At 37.3% G+C, this 23,674-nt stretch overlaps 1 protein-coding gene across 12 annotated transcripts in view; it reads left to right on the top strand.

Annotated features, from left to right (window-relative positions):
- enox2 (ecto-NOX disulfide-thiol exchanger 2) overlaps positions 1 to 23,674 on the top strand; it is a 274,309-nt gene that overhangs the window by 216,453 nt on the left and 34,182 nt on the right. For all 12 annotated transcript variants that reach the window (XM_067384994.1, XM_067384992.1, XM_067384996.1 and 9 more), the window contains 4 exons: positions 4,655 to 4,888; positions 6,151 to 6,363; positions 17,500 to 17,606; positions 20,756 to 20,870. In XM_067384994.1, coding sequence (XP_067241095.1) covers positions 4,655 to 4,888; positions 6,151 to 6,363; positions 17,500 to 17,606; positions 20,756 to 20,870 — 669 coding nt within the window. The remainder of the gene's footprint in view (positions 1 to 4,654; positions 4,889 to 6,150; positions 6,364 to 17,499; positions 17,607 to 20,755; positions 20,871 to 23,674) is intronic.

Below are 23,674 nucleotides of genomic sequence, written 5' to 3' on the forward strand. Positions count from 1 at the left end.
GATAGATAGATAGATAGATAGATAGATAGATAGATAGATAGATAGATAGATAGATAGATAGATAGATAGATAGATAGATAGATAGATAGATAGATAGATAGATAGATAGATAGATAGATAGATAGATAGATAGATAGATAGATAGATAGATAGAAGGGGTGTAATGGTACACGTATTCGTCCTGTGAATTTTTAGTATGTGTCTGACAGTTCGACGAACACAGTGTTGTATCCTAACCACCATTAAACACCAATAATTACAATAAGCTCTGCGTTTTGTTACTTTCGATAAGAAACAAAGTGTCATCTTTCAAATTCTGTCCATTTTGATGTTCTTAAATGTGGCATAACAGATCAGTGTATAGGCGCTTCAGGTAAAGTGGCAGCACGGAGCGAGAGAACGCGATCATCTCTTCCTCTTTAGCACTAGTTAGAGAATAAACATGAATGAACATCTGAAGGTATGTTGAAAGATACAGTACAACTTACTGAAATGTATCACATCTCACTCAATCAGTGTTTAAATGTCAATAAATTAGCCTGTTAACAATATGTCACAAAAGCATTACATTTACCTTAGGCAAGACATTCAGTGTCCACAGCTTGTTAGTTCACCGGAGAAATTACCTCTTTCGCTAAATAAATGGTCAGTGACGTGACAGGTCATTTTTTTTGTCCAAAGGCCTTGGAAAAAACAAAGATATGACATCCAAAGTATGTGAGGTAGTACAACTAGATCTCATTTATTGAATTCAAAAGGTTTTAATTATATTTTGCTACATATAAAGGTATTTTAAGGATTTGTCAAAAGGTCATTCGGTTTAACCGTCCAAAGGCCAATACCGCCATTTCATTTGTGATAAAAATGTAATAAATGTATATATTTTTTATTCTGGCATGATTTTATAACATCATATATCAACATAGTGCAAAATGGTACTAAAATTATGTGTAGAAGTCGTTGCTTTGTTATTACAAAGAATGAATTAATTTCATTGATGCCATTCGGAAAAAAACAATATAAAGGGACCGTTTTGGATCAAGTCATGCAGTCAGTATCATGTGACAGGATGTGACATCATTCAGACACCTGCAAAGGACCACATGGTCATGAAGTAAAGTAACTAACTCTCTTTTAACTATTTGAAAAATTCATGTTTTCACTTGATCATACGCATGTCCTGAAACATCAGGTCATTCGGTGCAACCGCTATAAAACATGGAAAATGTAAAATTTTAAAAACTAAATATCAAATGTTTGATTGTCATTTTGCTAGATATCAGCCTGTTAACATTGTTTGAAAATATCGCCATTCAGTAGAACCAAAATTTTGGTTAAACCCAATGACTTTTTTTTCTTGTAAAAGATGCTGTAAAAAATGATGAAAGCAGTGTTAATTGATTATAAAAACCACATAATCTCATTGTTAACACTTAATAAAACTTCAAAATTAATTATATCTCCATTATGTTTTTTACACTTTTAAAAAACTTACTTATTCATCAATGACCCATATGCACTATATTAGCTCATGCATTAATTATATTTTACCTAAACTGTTAGTGATGTCTTGATTATTTAATGTATGTAAAAAAAATTGTCATGAAAATGACAGCGTCTGTGTAAATGATTATATTTCAACAACGAACTGGAGTAAAAACATAATTTTATAATTAGATTTAGAAGTTAATGCAAAAACTGCCTTATGTACAATTTACATGTTTGCATACAATTTGTGTTGATTATTATATCTAAAAATGATTATTATATCTAAAAAATAAATAGCAACTGAATTTAGGCTAATAGTTTGGGCTCTGTTGTTAATTGTATTATATATATATATATATATATGTTTTGGTTTCCTTAAAACCTTTAATTATAATTGAATTAATTTGAGAGAGAGAAGCAATATGTTGAGTAATCCACTGTTTAGTAAAAAAAAGAAGCAATATTATGTTTAGTTTTCTCCCCCTGCTGTACCGTCCATTTTGTGTACCGTTACACCCCTAATAGATAGATGGATGGATGGATGGATGCATGGACAGATGGATGGATGGCCCCTAGCGTTTCACAATGTCACAACGTTTCAAACAAGAATACAAAAAAGTATGCTAAATCATGCCTAGAAGCTTGTGTGCCACACATGTGATTTAGAATCATTTCACTTAACCTTTTTTCTCTTGTAAATGAGGGCCATGTGTCCACAAGTTCCCTCTTGACTTGATTGATTGATGCTGAATTAATTAAGGGGGCGGGGCTTTCACACATCACTCACAGAACTCGAGATCTGTAGACACGAGAAGACAAGCGCCGACATCTAGCAATAAATTTCTGCCTTTGAATCATGGGCCAGGCTTGGTCACATGACCTGCCGGGGTCTGCTTCTCATATCCAGTGACAAGTCTCCCGTCACATCTTAAATCAGCCTTTGTATGCAAATATTAGGATGTCCATCTCTGCCCCAGAAAGCGAGTTTAAAGTGCCGGCCGCTCCAATAATACCCTTTTCCATTATTTATCCTTCTCTGAGTGTTGCTCTCTCAGTGGAGAGGGGCGAGATCGGAGCGGCACCCCATATATTATGTGGCCCCGTGACGGAGCTCTGCAGGCCTTTCCATAAATAATGGTGCTCATTTCTAACGTGAACACATTGCGTAAAATATTTAACAGCGTCTGGGGGCTGTAAAGCAGTGATGGAGAGGCGGAAGTAAACCGTGAAGCTCTTTCTCTCGTTTCTGTTGACACGGCCATCTCTGAATATACATTCTCCTTAAAAACACTTTTCAGCCCTCTCTGTAATGTACTCAGAGCGTCATATGATTCATAATTCACTGGAGCTTCTTTCATACCACTTGGCCATTTGTCAAGATACTTTTCCAAGCAATTTTCTGCTTTATGCTGAAATATATAAGCCTTAATATAAAATCACTTTCTTTTTTCATCCCATCACAAACCAGATTATCCTCATGCTTCATGGCTTGTCTGTGCCGGTGAGGGTTTTGATTCGACCTCCCCATCTGAGTGAAACCTTTGGGACGTCTTGCATGTCACACAAAATAACCGATAGGAAGGGTTTGGCCTCAAATCTCAGATGTAATGATTAAACAGTCACATTGTCACAGGTCAGGGTTTGTAGTATGTTGTTTTTCTCAGAACATTCTTGGGTTTGTTAAGAGTGAATGTTTTTCTGCTGTTCTCATTCTTCCTGCATTTTTGTCTTTTATAACATTTAACTTCTTGCCCTTTACTCTCCTTTCTTCTTTCTTCTCTTCCACTTTCCTTTCCTGTTTCTTTTCCATTTTATTTTCTTGTGTCTTTTCTTGTCCATTCCTTTATTCCCTTCCCATTTTTTCCTCTTCCCCTTCTTTTTTCTGTTCTTTTTTTTTTCTTTTTTTTTCCTGTCTCTTCCTGTTTTTTTCTTGCCCATTCCTTGACTCCCCTTTTCCTCTCTTCCCCTTTTCTTTATTTCCTTGATCCATTTCCCCTTCCTCTTCCTCTTTCCTTCAATCTTTCTTTTCTTATTCTTATTCTTATTCTTATTTTTATCCCTTTCCTATATTTCATTTGATCCATTTCCTCTTCCCTTTCCTCTTTCTTGTCTATTCTGTTCCTTTCCTGTTTTGTGATTTCCTTTACTCCCCTTCTTTTTTCCTTTCTTTCCCTTTACTTGATTTCCCCTTTCTCTTCCACTTTCCTTTTCTTTCCCGTTACGTTTTTTTTTCTTGTCCTGTCCTTTAACCCCTTTCCCATTTTTCCTCTTCCCCTTTCCTATATTTCCTTTGATCCATGTCCCCATCTCTTCCACTTTCCTCTTCTCTTTCTTATCTATTCCATTCCTTTCCTATTTTATCCTTTCCTGACCATATATCATGTTTTCCTTTACTCTCCTTCCCCTTCTTTCTCACCTCTTCCCCTTTCCTTTCTTTTCTTTTGCTCCATTTCCCTTCCTCTTCTTTAATTTCCTTTCTTCCATTCTTTTCTGCTTTCTCTTCCTATCTTGTATTACCCTTTTCATCTTCTATTCATTTTCTCCTTCTTTTTTCTCTTCTCCATTCATTTCTTTTCCATTACTGTTTTTTTTTTCTTGTCCTGTCCTTTACTCTACTTCCCCTTCTTTTTCACCTCTTTCCCTTTCCTTTCTTTTCTTTTGCTCAATGTCCCTTCCTCTTCCTCTTTAATTTCCTTTCTTGTCCTTTCTTTTCCTATCTTTTATTACCCTTTCCTTTTCATCTTCTATTCATTTTCTCTTTCTTTTCCCTTTACACTTCCTCTTTTCTTTTTTCTCCTTCCCTTTTTTCCGTCTTTCCTTGTTAATTCCTTTTTCCTTTCCTGTTCCTCTTATCTTTTCTTGTCCATTCCTTTACTCCCTTTCTTTTTACTCTTCTCCTTTCCTTTTCTCTATTCCCCCTTCCTCTTTTCTTTTGCTCCATCTTCTGTTTTTCTGTCCTTTTTTTCTGTTTCCCTTTCTCTGTCCTTTCTCATCCTGTCCTTTTTTCCTCTTTCCCCTTCCTTTTATATTTTCCATTCCTTCCCTCTTCCTCATTCTTCCATTTGCTTTTGCTTTACTCCCTTCGTCCTCCTATTTCCACTTCCCTTTCCTTCACTTCCCTTTCCTTTTTCTTTGTCATTGCCCATTTCCATCTCCTCTCCTCTAGGTTATAGGATCAGGCTGGGATCCAGCACAGATAAGAAGGACACAGGCCGGCTGCATGTGGATTTCGCTCAGGCTCGAGATGACCTGTACGAGTGGGAGTGCAGACAGCGCATGCTGGCCCGGGAAGAGAGGCACCGGCGCAGGATAGAGGAGGACCGTCTACGGCCCCCTTCACCGCCCCCCATCGTTCATTACTCTGAACACGAATGCGGCCAGTTAGGAGAAAAGCTCAAAGGTGCGACACATGACATGTTATACCTCCGTCATAGTGATTTTGTTGTGTTTATGTGTCATTTCCTGATGCATGTGAAGAGGCTGCTTCAGTCCGTGTGCCCGCTGACTGGACGCATCTAAAAGCTATTCGTCTCTTTGAGTTTGATGTTCCACACGGTTTAATAGCAACCATCTGTTTAGTGATTCTCTGTCAAGGAGAGAAAGTGCAGTAAAGAGAAGTTTTTGAGTTAAAATCATACTTTTCCATGTAATATTTTATATGCAGCGGGTATGCTGTTCAGCTCACTTTGCAGTGGTTACAGATAACAGATGAAAGGCAGAGAAGAAAGGATGAAATTACATGCTGTGTGATTGTGAACCGTTTGTGCTGTTTGCTGTAGAAAATCTTAACAGCACTCTCATATCTGCTAGATTTGTCGGTATATTGAATATTGGACGATTATTTGTGACGGTTATTATTTTTAATCTGTTAATGTTGAGTTTAATTCAGGTAAATGAGCAGCAAAATCAGTTTATTGATGGAGAGAGATTTCATATTCACGACACACTGATGCAGTCTTAAAAGGGTCGATGGATTATTAATTTAAATGATTTGACAGCATTTTTTGATTATCTAAGTTAGGACTTCCATAAATAAATCAAAGCAGCCTAGAATTCTCAGTTGTGCATGTGTTTGTGTTCAGGATTACAGCAACAAGAACAAAATAATTCTTTATTTCTAAATCTGCGCTGCACAAACGGCAATATCTTAGCAGCACTCGTTAATGCCAAACATCTCAACAAATCCGTGCCAAACTGTTCTTTTTGTTAAATTGCAGATTTTACATAAACACAATAACACTAAAGAATAATAGATTGCTGGAAGAGCCTCCCTGTAGCATTCATTACAGTGATTTTCAGTTTTCCCTGTTTCTCATCTCATTCCCAGCCGAAAGTTGCAAGCCAAATCTTTGTAGTTCATCATGACTGTTTTCCCCTCCCGTCTACACACCTGAGTATCTCAGGACTTCATGAACAATGCAGCTTTATTTTTACTGAACACACACTATCAATATCAGTAATGTGTTATGATTGATGTCCTTGCTGTAGATATCCTGTTGTCCTCTGCTAAATGTCCTCTGTATTTGGCCCAATAAACATGTCCTGCTAATAAGTTTTGACACTAGAAGGTCCCAGATGAGAAGTGTTCCTCTCCAACATTGTACTCAGCTCTCTTCCCACCATCTGTTTCTCCCCCCACCGTTTTTTCCTTTCTCCACTCAGACGACTCCAAATTTCCCGAGGCGGTGCGTGTCCTGCTGACCTGGGTGGAACGAGGGGAGGTAAACCGCAGAAACGCCAACAACTTCTACTCCATGATCCAGTCCTCCAACAGCCACATTCGTAGGCTGATGAACGAGAAGGCCTCTCATGAGAAGGAGATGGAGGAGGCCAAGGAGAAGTTCAAGAACGCCCTTTCTGGGATTTTAGTACAATGTGAGTGTTTCTTTACAGATGTTGCTTCTGTGTCAAAACCTAAAAAGCTGCCTACCTAGACAGCATTTGGGGGCATTTTTCCATCATTATCAGTAGAGGAATAGGATTTTACACAAATTATGATATCTCACTGATCACAGCTCATCATGATCACCTCTGCTGTAATAAGACCCGACTGGCCCGCAGGTGGCGGCTGCAGATTTGCATTTCTCTGATGCACCAACCCTGAAGTGATTTCACTGATTTCGCCGTTTAGAGCAAATATACATGAGCATTGACAAGCACAGCTCATTTTAGACACATTTCACACATCATTTATATTCTTACTATAATATGCCACAATTCACATTTAGAAGGATGGCACTATATGTGTGAGGATTCAATAACGCAATAAACGCTACCGGTCGAAAGTTTGGGCTTTTTAATGTTTTTAAAATGTTTTAAAAGTCACAGATGCATCAAAACAGTGATATTGTGAAATATTATTACAAGTTAAAATGGTTTCTCTTTGAATATATTTTAAAATGTAATTTATTCCTGTGATCAAAGTAATTTCAGCATCATTACTCAGTCTTCAGTGTCACATGATCCTTATAATTATTCTGATTTGCTGCTCAAGAAACATTTCTTGTTATTATTAAAGGGTTAGTTCACCCAAAAATGAATATTCTGTCATTAATTACTTACGCTCATGTTGTTTCGCACCCGTAAGACCTTCGTTCATCTACAGAACACAAATTAAGATATTTTTGATGAAATCCGATGGCTCAGTGAGGCTTTCAATGCCCAGAAAGCTACTAAAGACATATTTAAAACAGTTCATGTGACTACAGTGGTTCAACCTTAATGTTATGACGCGACGAGAATACTTTTTGTGTGCCAAAAAAACAAAATAACGACTTTATTCAACAATATCTAGTGATGGGTGATTTCAAAACACTGCTTCATGAATCTTTTGTTTGGAATCAGTGGTTCGGAGCGCGTATCAAACTGCCAAAGTCACGCCCCCCAGTGGTGAAACATTGAAATATTAAATTTTGAAACACTTATGACTTAAAGCCTCAATTACTGAAATCACGTGACTTTGGCAGTTTGATACGCGCTCCGAACCACTGATTCGAAACAAAAGATTCGTAAAGCGTCATGAAGCAGTGTTTTGAAATCGCCCATTTTTTAAAGCCCAAAATTTGACCCTAACTTTTGAATGGTAGTGTATTTCCAACAAATTCAAACATTAAATAAAGTTAAAATTGGTTTTGTTGATTGCACTTCATGCATTTTTACTGATCTGATTTATCAAAATGTTGCCACATAAAAAACGCATATAAGTCCGATCTTCAATTTCTGCGCTATATGCAGATTTAATGGAGTTCACCTCACCGAAAGCAACAAACATGAGCTGCATTTTATTGATCATCAGCTAATTTCAGAATCAAAGACCACAATAGGAGAGAGCGCAGCAACAGCACTGGTGAGATCATTTAGTCTAATTACTATTAATGAAGATATTTTAATTTTTAAAGCATCTGTGACTTCATTACTATTCAGTTTGCGCTCGGCTTGCTTAAGATATACTCTGCTGCTCTATGTGACTATAACATGTTATTTAGCTTATAACATGTATATTTTTTAGCATTTTTGAGAGGAGTAAGATTTACATATGTGGTTTAACAACCAGATGCATTTAGACCTGTTCAGTTTTGACTCGAATGCATCCCAGAATAAATCTCAAATGCATTTCGGAGAGCATTTACACCTGGTCTTTTCACGATCGGATAGCTGTCCCATCAGAGAAAATGCATGAAATGATCTGGCCCTAATTTCTGAAATTCTTAACAGATCGTTAGAGCTGCTGCTGCGCTGCTCACATCAAGCAAAAGCTGCTTTTCTGAAGAACTCTGAAGTGCCGTTGCCTGTTGTGTGACGTCGCAGTAGTTTCATCTATACTATCAGACACAAAAGGAAGCATTCAGTAAATGGCTGCTGTCAGCTACTGCATGATTACACTTCACTTCCTGCCATCATGGTAGTACGCCCAACGCAGCAGAGCTTTGTTCTTGATTGATCCAATGCCCAGAGAAATGGAGCTACTACTCACACATATAGTTTCCTTGATGCATGAGCAGGCGTAATGTTCAGTCTGCGTTTGATTCAAGTATAAGAAGGGTTGTAGGAATTCATAGTGAACTTAGAACAAATCCAGTAGAGATTTAATATTTCATTAACATGAAACTGTGGTATAAGAGATGGATACAGACTTGTTAAAAGGTCACAGCACAGAAAATCTTGCCTTGAAAATGATTAATTTTCAAAAGAAAAGAAGTTAGTGTAGGTGAATATCATACATATGCATTCGTCGATGAAAGCTGAATTAAATGTACCTGTTTGCTGTGTATTTACTGTACAAGTAGATATTCAGACACTTAGAAAGCTTTTGAATGTAATGGCAAAGGTTGTTTTACTGTCTCTGAGAAAACTTGTGCCCTCAAATCCAGGGCAAGTGAATTTTACGCTCTGCCATCAGTTACCTTTCAATGTCTCGGTTTGATAGTGTACATGCTTTGATCTGAGATCAGTGTGGACCGAAGGTAAGTTCTCCTCAGGTCTCTACCACTTTGAGCTGAATGCAGAAGAAGGTAGAGTATGTGAACTTCATGAGTGCACAGCTACAGACATGTGTAGAAGAGCCTGTGATTTTGTTTAGCTACTTAGTCTCTGGACAGCACACCTGATGACCCTTCATAGATTAAAAGTAAGTAACCCCAAATGGTCACTAGATTGTCATTGACTAATTGCTTAAATAACACTGACTGGAGTTTGTAGAATTGCATACACTTCTGATGACATGCCACTCAACAGCACACGTACACATAGGCTTTTAACTCTTCCATAACACTTTCTGTGAAGTCTGTATGTTGCATTATAGAGGCATTCACAATTCCTTATAATGCACTGGGAGCGTGCACTTTAGTATGTGGAACACATATTCATTATTAACTACGACTTTTACTACTTTACTGCTTATTAATAGTTAGTAAGGTAGTTGTTAAATTTAGGTATTGGGTAGGATTAAGAATGTAGAATAAGGTCATGCAGAATAATGCATTAATATGTGCTTTATAATACAGACAGTATTCTAGTAATATGCATGATAATAAGCAACTAAAAGTGTTACCATTTTTTTCCTCAAATACTTTTATTCAGCAAGGACACATTAAATTGATAAAGTGACAGTAAAGACATTTATGATGTTACAAAAGATTTCTGCTTCAAATAAATGCAGTTCTTTTGAACTTTCTATTCGTCTGAATTACAGTTTCCACATAAATATTAAGCAGCACATTATTATGATAATAATAAGCAAATAAGCATATTAGAATGATTTCTGAAGGATCATGTGACACTGAAGACTGGAGTAAATTCAGCTTTGATCACAGGAATAAATTACATTTTAAAATGCATTCACATAGAAAACAGTTCTTTTAAATTGTTATAATATTTCACGATATTACTGTTTAAACTGTATTGTTGATCAAATAAATGCAGCATAAGAGACTTTCAAAAACATGATAAAATTATATGTATCTGTTTATGGCTATTATCAGGTGTGGGCGGGTTATTAAAGGGTTAGTTCACCCAAAAATTAAAATTCTGTCATTAATTACTCACCCTCATGTCGTTCCACATCCATAAGACATTCATCTTCAGAACACAAATTAAGATATTTTTGATGAAATATGATGGCTCAGTGAGGCCTGCATTGATAATTAACACTTTCAGTGTCCAGAAAGCTACTAAAGATATATTTAAATCAGTTCATGTGAGTACAGTGGTTCAACATTAATATTATGAAGCGACGAGAATACTTTTTGTGTGTCAAAAAAACAAATAAAGACTTTATTCAACAATATCTAGTGATGGGTAATTTCAAAACACTGATTCATGAAGCTTTACGAGTCTTTTGTTTCGAATCAGTGTTTCAGAGCGTGTATCAAAATGCCAAAATCACGCCGCCCAGTGGCGAACCATTGAAATTTCGAAACACTTATGACGTAACAAAGCCTCGTTTGCTGAAATCACGTGACTTTCATGCTCCGAAACCACTGATTCGACACAAAAGACTCGTAAAGCGTCAAAGCTCCTGAATGAAGGTCTTACGGGTGTGAAACGACACAAGGGTCAGTAATTAATGACAGCGTTTTCATTTTTGGGTGAACTAACCCTTTAATGGTGTTAAATAAGCCCTTTTTAGATGTAACCCTATTCCATTTATAGTTTCCAGTTATAGCAAATATGGCATGTGTTTTTAAAGACTGTGCCATGAAATAAAGATTAAAAAGTGCTTAAAAAGGGTAGAAAAAAATATCTAAGCTTCACAAAAACACCAATCTTTTTTTTTTCAGGTTTGTTTTTGGGAAATCATCACTCCCCTTCACCTGTAATCATAACTATCCATGCACATTTTCACACTTCAGTCATATTTGCAGACACACAAAAGAAATGTTGTTGAATAACACATTTTGCTCTTTTTTCCTTTGCTTTTTTCACCCTTTGTAAATATGAAAGCCTTTCCAAGTAAGGCATTAGACTGCATCTCTATAATACATTATAATACTATTTTGTTTTCATGGTTACACCTTTAAAGAGTAAATGCACATATGATGGCACAATAATGTATTAAGCATTATGCGTCACTATACAGACTCCATAGAAAGTGTTACTCCTCCTCTACTGACTTGGCTGCTATTATTTATTGATGCGACTAGATTTCATGGAGATCATGGTCCAATCATGGTTCTCCTTCCCACAGGCGTGGAAAGCAGGAATAGTGCTTGTTTTATCAGGGATGTCATGCAGTAACTTGACCTAAATTGAACGGCATGGTAAGTCTCTCTCTCTTAGGACATTCCCAGATATCCCCTCACGCTCATCACTACACAAGACCACATCACTGACGTCTGTCTGACCGTCTTAGACTGTGATTGACATCCATCCTGATGTCATATAGAGATGGAGCAGACATACGTATTTACGAATATGACTCATCTCTAGTGGCAGGTTGAAATCCAAAGGTGTTTTATTGTTTTCAAGAGACAAAAACATCACCTTCCCAGAGATACAGGCTTCATCTGCCAGACTATGTATTTTCTGTTTGTTTGTTTTCTTCCTTCTGAAACCTGTCAGGTTATTCTAATGGGTTTAGAACGTCTGCTTGAGGAAGAAGTGACAATACTGATTTGTTACCAAGCCTGGTCGTGCTGTCTGTCAAAATTATCTTCTATCAGGAATACTTCCTACAGATGTTTGATCCGAAAGGTCATGTCGCCTTAGAAAGACCTTCCAGTAGCTTCCCTGGGTATTTAACACTGTCCAGCCTTTTATCTGCGCGCGACAGACAGCAACCTTTGATACAGTTCTCTCAACAACCTGCAATAAGTATCTGGCACTATAGTAATATCTGTTCTGTCACGATGACAAACACATGCAGCAGAACAGTCTCTCACACAGACGAGAGAAAGCATTGTGACAGTCGAGCATCTGTCTTATCTGAACGCAGCCAGAACACACAGCAGTATAAATAATGAAATGCAGTATACAGCTAAAAGCGTGCTGGGGTCGCAGCCCTGCAGGAGGATAGAGCAGCAGGTTGTCGCAGTGGCAGGTGGGACATGATGACATGGGAATTCTGGGTAAGACTATTTCAGCTTAAGACGGTGGATCCCGGCTGAGGCAGAAGACAGGTGCTGTCACAAACTAAATCTGTATTTGCCACATGTGAGGGGTGATATTATTTTATATAGATAAACTACTTTGCTTCGGTTATTTGAGGAGGAAAAAACACCTATGATACATTTCTGAGTAAAATTAATTGCATGCATTCAACCATTCACACGTTTGAAGGAAAAGAGACGCATCCATCTTAAGTGCTAAATCTTCGCTGCAATCTGTCGTTACCCCTGCTTAATTATAGCTTAAAATTTAAAATGAATAGTTAAATGTACCTTGAATAGGTGAAAATAAGCATTCAGATAGATAGCGCATTGACTGATAATTAATAATTACCAATTTCAGCTGATATGGTGCCAATATATTCCATGCCTAATGTGAAGTGAAATACACTACTGTTCAAAAGTTTGGATTCTGTAAAATTTTAAAAATATTTTTGAAAGAAGTTTTTTATGTTGATCAAGGCAGCATCTATTTGATCAAAAATACATTAAAAAGTGTACTATTGTGAAATATCACAATTTAAATTACCGATTTATATATATATATATATATATATATATATATATATATATCGGTAAAAAAAAAAAAGGATAATGTACTGGACATTATCCAATTACCAGGACATTATCCAATAATTTTACAGACATTTCCGTGAACCCTCAAACACAACGCAATTAAGTTCAAAATTCAAAATATAGGTAAAACACCTGTAAAAAATAAATGCGGAAAATTACATCAAATTAATACAGTACATTGTGCCCTATTTTTATGGATTTTAATGTGTATATATATGCTTAAAAAAATAAAATAAAAATTAATGCTAAAACAATTCTGATTTTCCATAGGAATAAATTATTAATATATATAAATTGATTTATATATATTATAAATTAATTTATTCCTATGACAAATCTGATTTTTTTTTTTTTTATCATTAAAAATGTGTTTTTATATAAATAAATGAATAAAATATTTTTTAAGGTAATTTATTCCTTTGATGGCAAATCTGATTTTTTTAAATTAGAAATCATTCCAATATGTTGATTTGCTGCTCAAGAAATATTTCTTATTATAATCAATATTGAAAACCATTGTACTGAATATATTTTTTTTTTCAAGATTTATTTTTTCAAAATTAATAGAAAGGTCAAAACAGCATTTACTTGAAATAGTCGAGCATGTAAAAGTCTTTTCTCTCACATTTATTTTATTTTTTAATGCATTATTTATTTTTATTTTTATTAATTACTAAAAAAATCTTACTGATATAGTAAACATTGCAAAGGTAAGGAATTCTGCTTTGCTTCTTATACTAGTATTTGAGGCAATATAAATGCAGAGAAAGGCCAGAAATATATTCAACAAATATGCAAATACAGAAGTGAAGGTTTGGCCAATGCATTGCGAGCAGGATATATAAACGCTGAGATCATGGCTTCTATTCCCAGGGAATGCATGAACGTAATGCAAATGCATACAATGCAAGTCACTTTGGATAACAGTGTCTGCCAAGTGCATAAATGTAAATGTCCCGTATCTATCATGTTTTTGCGTTACAGCATCATAGTCCAGAGCTCAAGAGGGTGATAGAGTTCCCTGCAGACGTCTGTGCCGTTAAACTAACACGCTGACAGACTGTTGCTCCGCCACAACAGTTGTTCACATGAGAGAGAAAACTGACTGTAGAGAAGATGATTGGAGTACATTTTACAAGAAAATACTATTTCATTCTTTCTACTATGTAATACATTTAATACATTTGTTTCAGTGCAGTGCATCTCATACTTGTGAATAGTGGACATGTAAAACTCATTGTTTTGTTTCCTCTTAGACTAAAGCGTTCGACACACCTGCACACGTACATGCAGTCAGGCACATGCTCTCCATCCTGGCTTTGCCATCGATCTCTTCCATCAAATTAAAGGATGCTGAAGTCGCTATCGATCCAGCCTCTCTCTCTCATGCCTGTGCCGCAGACAGATGTGTTTGGCAGCCTTCCTGCCTCCCCAAGGTTTATTAACCCCCTCTCAGGGAGAGAGAGAGAGATGGGATCTCTGAGTGAATCTGCATAGGTCACGTTATACCATCAGTAATGATGTCATACATCCATCAAGCTGCTGGCACCATCTGTTTCTGTCTCTCAGTCCTACTGTTACATCACTTAGACTGATGGATGTTTTGATGTCATTTCCCAGACACACAGACAGTTTTTTGGATCTGTGATGCAATGCACAAACAGTAACTCTTTGAAATATGATATGAAACTCTCAGATGATCTAGTCATGAGAGAGGCTTGTTTAAAGATTTATTGGATTTCTCTAAAAGTAACAGGCAAACCAAGATTGATTTAAAGTAATAATAGTGTTGGTGGCACAAAACAGTGAGATGCTATGATATTTCCTCCTGAAGGGCTGTTCACACTGACAGTGTTAAACAGCGATAAACCAACCTGAAGTCATTCATGTTTAATGGGAGTTGGTTTCCAGTGACATGAGTGATGAAAGAACTTTATGCAAAATAACTGAAATGGAATCCTTTAAGTGAACGATTTGGAACATTTCATGCGAAACAGAAACTTTTGATTCCAATTTTGACTACTTTCAACTGATTCTAATACCTTTTATGTTAGACATTCTAATTATCAAAAAAAAAAAAACATCACAATCTCAAAAAAAGTCTCTTATGCTCACCTTTTTAAGGGGTCATGAACTGCGTTGTTTTATAATGTTTCCTGGGTACACTTATAATGTTAGTATGATTTTTACATCACAAATTGTCATAATTTAGAAATAAAAGGCATTTTTTTCTACCCTGATTTTAGCCTCTGATTTGAACGCTCTGTTTTAAGGGGCGTGTCTGCTGTGAGATTCAGTATAAACGCCCACTGCTGCGATTGGCTTACATCTTTGCATATGAAATAGCTAAGTGTTACTCTCTCGAAAACGTTTAGCACGTTTTTACTATTACAGCTCTCAAGGTTAACTGATCGTGAAAAGCATTACACTTAAATCTATGGCATTATATTTAGATCGTGGCATGAAAGGTTGCAGTGATGAACATTGTAGCTGATCACAGACATGAAAGCAGTGATCTTGTCATTGCAACTCAATTTCTGCACACTAACAAATGCTAACTAACAGTGCAAATGTGATGCAACTAAGAGATTCATTGAATAAAACAGTTGGTGTGAATCCAGAACTCAGTAACTGATAAACTCGCGCTGTTTGATTGACAGCTCCAGTGATTGTAAAGGGAGCGTTCTTTGATCGTTTTCTATATATAATTTAATCACTGTTTAAATAACAGATTATTTTCATCCTACTAAGAGTGAAGTTGAGCGTTTAGTCACTGGTTTGATTTACTGACACACAGACAAAGATCATGTGACTGTACATGAATCATTAATATCAGATCAGGCATTAGAATGAACACAGTTACTGACATGTTGTTGCATTACTGTCGAGTTCATATCGTAAAAGTCTGTTTGCACCAAAATGTGATTGATTTACCAAAGAATCCACAGTGAAATGAACCGAACACAAATAAATAAAGCTCAACTGAGACTTTCACATTGTTGAAAATAAATAACCATATCCCTTGCATAAGGATCCTTTGAAAGGTAATGTTATTTTAGTCCTGTTTCACTCTTCTCTCCTCATCTCACTGACACACCAGTGGGCGGGGCTAATGATGCAATGATGAAGTAGGCATTGATTTCTTCTGCGGAGGCGGAGTTTCATCTGTCTATGACAGGATGCGTTGTTCGATGGGTCTGGTGTCAATAAAAGCTTTTATTGGACTAATAAGGAAGTTTTCAGTTCTGAAACTTATATATTCGTATAGTTCGATGACCTCTTATATATCAAAAGTTCAAGGAAAAGTTGATTTCTCAAATTCAGTAAAAACTGTAATATTGTAAAATATTTTTACAATTTAGAAAAACTGTTTTCTATTTGAATACATTTTAATATGTAATTTATTCCTGTGATGCAAAGCTGAATTTTCAGCATCATTACTCCAGTCTTCAGTGTCACATGATCCTTCAGAAATCATTCTAATATGCTGATTTGCTGCTCAAGAAACATTTCCAAACTTTTGAACGAGAGTGCTTGTAATCAACATTTTAATCCTGTCATTCACCTAACCTTGTCTACAAAGGATACGTATGATGCTGCCTTAGATTTAGGCCACAAGAATATGCTTTGAAGCCGGCGTAATTATGCTGCCTCCTTTTTGGTTCAACCTTCATGTCATTGGCACACCTATGTTATCTTGAAACACCATCTAGTTTGGCAGCTTGCTAGATTTTGGAACAGAGTTTGTGTCAGAGATGTCAGAGCAGCACATACTATTAGCAGCTGTGATTCTCGGCAGCTGTTCCCCTTCCGCCCCGTGTCTTCCTCCTGTCTTACATTCTCACAGGAAATTACTGCCATGTATCTGTAACATCCAAAGCACTCACACCCCAGAAAATGGTTGATTGACTGCCTCGTCTCTTAATTCTGAACAGATGACTATTTCTGGAAGGTTTGTGTTAATGAGTTTACATAAGCGAGACATCCTCTCTAATCTATACACAGTGAAGTAATGAGCCCAGCCTGTCGTAGATGAAACATTCATCTCATTATCAGTTGATGACCTCTTAAAATACAAGAGATTCTTTGAGTGTCCAGGCAGCAGAGTCGATGAAGGTGAGAGGTGTGTTGTGGTAATTGAGAAAGAAGAAACATGAGTTGTTCTCAGGTAAAGCTAGGGAATTCAACTGTTTGATCTTCCCAAAGAGAGTCTAAAAATCTGTCACTATTTACTCGCCTTCATGTCATTCAATACCCGTAGATTTTCATTCTTCCATTGACCTAAAAAAAGGAGATGTTAGGCATAATGTTCCAGCTGATGTTGTACTACGTTCAACAACAGTTCACAGCTGTTAAAGGACTAGTTCACCTAAAAATGAAAAATCTGTCATAATTTTCTCACCCTCATGTCGTTTCAAACCTTTAGGACTTTTTTTTCTGTGGAAAACATAAGGAGATATTTTGAAAAGTCTCAGCGTTTTATTACATACAAATGGGGTTTGACCCTAACGTTGTTCAAAATATCTTTCCACAGAAGATTACAGGTTGTACAGGTTTGGAAAGGCTTTGAGGTGATTTTCATTTTTGGGTAAACTAACCCTATTTTTTCAGAAGAGACAGAAATGTGATCTCATTCAGATCCCATCCCTGTAACTACACCAGTCCACCCCAGCTCAGTGTTTGTGCTTTATAGAGGGGGGTATAGGGGAAAAGAACATCACTTCCTTCCAACCTGACACAAATTTTTTCACTCCTCTGCACCTTCCCAATCGCCCCTCTCTCTCTTTCTTTCTTTGGACGCCCATACTGGCCCCTGCATCCCCTGCCACAGTTGAGCAGATTGTGTCTGTATTCCACGCTGCTACCAAACAAAAGGCATGGGACCATTTCTCCAAAGCCCAACGCAAGAACCTGGACATGTGGCGAAAGCAAGCAGAGGTTGGTGTTTTCATTTCTCTAAGTGAATGTATTCATGCTTCACATCTTCAGAATTAATAATGCAGAATGTTTCTGTGAGATTAGTTTTTCCCATTCCCCCTGTCCATCTCCCCTTCCCCTCCAAGCCACCCATGTACTTGAACTATTATGAAGTCCACATGTTTTATTTTGAGTTGAATGTTAATGGTATGACAGTATAATTGCTCAGGTCTCTCTGGTAGTAAAATCTGACCCGAGTCTGCCTGAGATTTCAGCGGTTCACAACCGGCAGGTAACATTTGAGTCTTTCCTGATAGAAGCAATAGAAACACCAGTATCATGATTGATTGGCACTTTAAAACGCTCCATACAAGAGAATAATATTTATTCTCTATCACTAGAAGCTTGAGACTAATTAATGAGCTATAATCCACATGTTTTCCTGTTGAAGTTATTATTTTGTCTCTTTCCTCTGATTTCTTTGGTCATTAGGTAAGTTTTAAGACAACTCTCTCATTATAAGTGCACAATGACCCAATCTTGTGTCTAATTAGCACTTTAATTTCCATTGTGAGCAGCGTTAAAACACCATTTTACATGGATCAGAGAGCTGATTTTGTTTACATCTAATATAACAGAACCCCTGCTCAGCAAATGATGACTGTGAAATCAACAGACTGGATTGTCCATGTGTCAAACAAGTTTCTAGAAGCTTACAGTAATTAATTTTCATGACTACACTCTAAAAAAAATACTGGGTTAAAAACAACCCGAGTTGGGTTGAAAATGGACAAACCAAGCATTTGGGTTGTTTTAACCCAGCGGTTTGGTTAAATGTTTGCCCAACCTGCTGGGTATTTGTATTTAACTCAACTATTGTTTGGGTTCATTTTAAGCCAGCCATATAATAATTTTTAAATAGTTGGGTTAAATAAAACTGCCCAGCATGTTGGGCAAACATTTAACCCAACCACTGGGTTTGTCCATTTTCAACCCAACTTAGGTTGTTTTTGACTATGTTCTAGTATGTAACAGACACTTTTCATGATCTAATCAATTCACAAACTGAATCATCCTTCTAGTTGAATTTTCTGTTTCACTATGGAGGGGTTGCAAATGTTGTTTTATGTTCACTTGAAGCCACTGGAACAACTTTAAGATGCAGGTACTTTAAATGCCAAAAGAGTCTCCTCACTGTTCAAGGTAGGTGTTTAAAATACGCACCATGTTGCATAATTTCTAAAAAGAAGAAAGACATTTTAATCCATTTGATTTCATATCTGATATACATGTTAATTTCCCATGAGCAAAAATGTTTAGTCATCAGAACTGGACGTTTCCATCAGAAATATCACACACATCCATTCATTTCCAGCCCATTGTGAAGCCCATTAAGACGATTTGCTATTGCTGTCAGTTAGTGCTTTGTTAACTTTATGAACCAAGTCCTTGATTGACCGCCTTGTTCGAAATTTGAAATGACATTTTATTCGATTTGTCTCCAAATGAAAGTTACATATAGAGTACTTTTAGAACTTACCCTGTTTTTCATCTGTGAAATGAGCTTATTAATGCAGCGGTAATTGCGTCCTCATTGAGCTCCCTCTTTTATTGAGACCCTCTCATTTCACCTCTTTCATTTCTACCATCAGACGACAAAAAAGGGTATGCAACAACCCTAATAAGCCTTGATCATTTCTAGAAGCTGATGTAGTCCTCACCCCACAATCCTCCCTTTTTTTTTGACCTTTTCTCTTACTACTTAAGATGAATATGTTTATCCTCAGATGTGAGCCTCTTCTCGCTCCCGGGCTGGCATTGTGCTTGCAGCTTCACTGTGGCTATGACAGGAAGCTCTCGATGCTGTCACAGCGGGGTGAAGCCTCATTTTTTTTAAAAAGAGAGCGAGAGAGTTAGCAGGCCTCTCTCACCTTTTACATTATGTATTGAGAAGAGTCGGCCTCAAAACTGTTGGATTCCCTTTAGTATGACAATGCAGGGCTTCAGGGAAATGTCACACTTTCACATGCCTTTGAATCTCTTGCTCGAAATGTTTATGTTCTAACGGAGCCCATTAGTGCCATTTTAACATTCTCCACTCCAGGAAGAGGTTGCTTCAGTCCGGAATCTAGTTAGTTATATCTGGAGCAGGTGACAGTAAGTGATAGGTAATAGATGACACACCATTAAACTGCTTCTCTCACCCTCTGAGCTGTTTGGACCCTCACTGCTCTTCTCTCGTAAATTTGATGGTAAGATGGCGGTTTGGGATGAGTTTTTGATCCAGAGCAACATTTTGGCTTTCGTCCTTATTTTCTTGAGCTCGCCTGCAAATTTTCCCAACCATTTCTTGCTCAAAGCTTCGGTAAGTGACACAGAAATGTCCAGTCAATTGTCCTCTTCATTGTTATTCCAAGAAAGTTGACCATTTGCAGTTGGAAAGACTACCTGAATTCAATCACGGCCCATTTACACTGCGGGCAGCTAGACTTTTGTAAATCTGGAGAGCTAGTTGTCTTTGTGCGCTAGCTCCACGTCATCTATCGCTCTCTTGATTGGGCAGATGGGCCTGTTTGCTTTTGCGCTACCTACTCGACCTCTGTAATTCTCAGTGAGATCATGTGTTGCTGTGCTAGACAGATGGTAATGTTTATGCTGGGCCTTTTGTTTGTTGTCAGGCAGTAAGTCTCTCTCCCTGTGGCGGTCATGTTGTGTCTTTGCACAGCCCTATCTCTTTGCTATGAGCATGCCTCATTAGCCGAAGAGCTCCCCCATCAGGAGAGCCAACAGGGCAGCGCCTATACGCAGACATCTGCTTCCTCTGGCCCCACTTGGCCCAGCCGATCTGTGGTGGCTGTGCAATCACTTCATGCCACGTTGAAGCTCCATTGGCAGCCATTATAACACATTAAGAGTCCCTGTTTGACTGCATGCAGAGACAAGGTCAGCCAACATCAGGTGTCTCTCTGCATCGATAACGTTGGAGCATCGCCACCTGCTTTTATAGCACTTTACGAGTATGATCTTTTTTTTTTTTTTTTTTTTTTTTTTTTTACAATCTGATCGAATGGCTTATTACCTTTCCGGCTCATGATTTCATGTGTTAATCAAAGTGTGAGAGATCATCTAGCAGCGATTGGGATTAAAGACTCCGTTCCTCTCATTCACAGGAGATCAGAAACATCCACAATGAAGAGCTGATGGGAATTCGGAGGGAGGAGGAAATGGAGATGTCAGATGATGACATGGAGGACGCCCCTGAAAGCAAAGATTCAGATGATTCAGGTATGCACTGTGTCAGATTGACTACTACCTCATTCTCTTAAAGAGGTTTCTGAGGAACCCACTGCATACAGATTTAATCCACTGGTGATTTGTTAGTTTTATGTGGAACCACAATGCTGATGCATTTGCAGATAGAATAACCAGCTAACTCTCATAGTAGAAATGCAAAGGGGAAATAAGGAATCCAGCTTCATGGAAAGCTCTGACTGTTTAATGACCCTTGACATATATCTGGATTCAGGCTGTGTAACTGGCACTTTTCCCCATCATTTTCCTATAAACATTCTCTCAGGAACTAATGAAGCTCATATAATTTCCCTTCCCTATGAGGCCTCAAAGTGTTTTAGAATCGTCTTTGTATCAGAAAACAATTTAGACATAAATATCAATTGCTGTATGTGGACTTTTTTCCAACAGCAAAATCAGGCCTGGGAATTGTAAGGAAAAAGACAAAGAAAATCACTCAGTGCTCTTGACTGAATAACTTTTGTAGCTTTAATAAGGATTAATCTATATTTAATTTACCATTTATGCAGTGCAGACTGTGAAGTGTTTGATAACCTTATTCATCTCCTACCTGTTAATCACATATTTAAAATATATTGTCTTTATTATATTTCTACATTAATTTGGAGATTAAATGCAAAATTATTACAATTTAACCCTTTAGAACCTAAAGCTAAAATAGCACATTTTCACATATTATGATTTTTTTATTATAAAATTCTCTAACAATGTGCCATCTTCAAGTGCAAGGTGTCATTTTTTTCATAAAACAACTGGCTTTCAATAAATTACAGTTACTTACCATTAATGTATATGGTGAGTTTGTAAATAGAATTTAAATAGCCGAAAATGTTCTGATTTTTATTTAGGAAAAAAAAGAGAAAAATGATGATCGAAAGAATTTAACACTTCAAACTTGAAAATTCAACTATATTACATATATTCAAGTCTTTTTGTGACATTTGGTTGCACAGTTTTCATTCAAGAGATACACGCGTACATATACTACATATGCACACATCGGCATGCATACATTTTCCACACGGACACATTATACAGATGCACAGACCAAATGCGAAATGCGAGTCTCACTTAGCCTCATCCCAAGTCTTATAAAAAATCATCCCAATTGACTGTGTACTCCTTTGCCATGTTTTTGTTTGTTTCTTTTATTATCTATGCAGTCCAAATCTTCCTAAACTGCCGCGCTCCATATCTCTCCGTTCAAATACTCCATCCACCCCCTCTCCCCGAAAGCGGCTGCCATTTGCTGATGGAAGGCATGAAATTACCGTAATAACCCTTATATTGCCAAAAAGCCCTCTGTATCAATTTGAATTATTACGATGGTGCAAACAGTTCAAGAGTTATGGTAACATGAATACAGCTTGGTTGGATGTGTCGCTGATGACACATCCGGTTTTAAAGGGTTAAAATATATTAAGAGCTTTAATGTTAGGTGCGATTAATCGTGATTACATAAAAATGTGTGATTAATTAATTAGTTTTAATCAATTGACAGCACTACTATTATTGTATCTATTTTGATTAATTTTTTATATTTAGTTCTAAAATGGAAGAAAACAATTGATTGGCTTTCAGTGAATTCCGTAGCTTCTCTGATTGATTGATTCAGTCAGACATTTTGAGTTTGAGAATCATTTATGAGTTGGGAATGTAAACAAGCAATATTGCAAGCTGAATTTTAACTTGCATCACCCTCATGAGCACTACGGCTCAATGTGATGAACCATGTTTTCAAACCCTAGACTACGGTTCCAACAGCAGATGATTTCACTATCTCCTGTGAGCAAATGAAATCAAATCTGTCTCTAGGCAGCCAAATCAATCATGGCGGAAATGTGTAATTTTTGTATTACTACTCCCATATCCCCCTGTGGTGGTGCTGAGCATGAGTCGGCTCTTCAAGCTCATTTAGTCCTGCTTGTCAAAAAAAACTCATATTAGAAGTCCTGTACCATAGCTGCTCAGGACAGAGAACCATGGGATAGCATAAAATGATCAATATTGGATTGTGTCTTTTCCGGCACCTTGAGATCACTCATCTCACATGCACCCTCTTTACAGTAAATTTGAAGGCCCTTGTTGACCCCTCATATGTGGCGCTCAACTATTAGACATTCACCAGTGTAACAGAGACCCTCATTAGTATGCAAATATATGCAAATGTAACCATACATTTCCCAGGTTTGATTCACACGTCTTCTCATCTGCGACCGGAGTTATTAGAAAACACTGATAACAATCACTGTCAGTGGGTTGTCAGATATTTGAAAGGATGTCACAAGATAGAAAAGGGCAGGAGATCCACACGGTTAATGAAGGAGGTAATTCAACACCCTCCTCGTTTATGAAAACAAATAATTCATATCTGCCAATCAGACAAGCGACCGCCGTAAAGAGGAGTGGCTCATAGTAACTTCTGTGTGGATTTTAGCCATATTGAAGCAGATGCACCTCCATCTTCATTGCAACCCAACATGTTTGCTTTTATTTTCCCCCAGAGTTAATAACGGGCAAGTGTCCTCTGACAAAATACAGTGCAGTGTGCAAACGGGAGCTGCTTACTTTACTGTCAGCACCCCTGGGTAGCACAGGTCGATAGAGCTGCCTGCCTTGTTGCGGAAGGTGAACCGGACAGATTCTGAGGGCAGCAGCTTGATGAAACGAATCAATAAAAACTGCTTGCTTTCCTCTCTCTCTCTGACTGTGTCTCTATATATCTCTCACTCTGGTTCTCTGTCTCTTTATTTCTTTCCCCTCTAATTCACACCAAA

The sequence above is a fragment of the Chanodichthys erythropterus genome, chromosome 1 (assembly GCF_024489055.1).
Source record: "Chanodichthys erythropterus isolate Z2021 chromosome 1, ASM2448905v1, whole genome shotgun sequence".
Taxonomy (NCBI): domain Eukaryota; kingdom Metazoa; phylum Chordata; class Actinopteri; order Cypriniformes; family Xenocyprididae; genus Chanodichthys; species Chanodichthys erythropterus.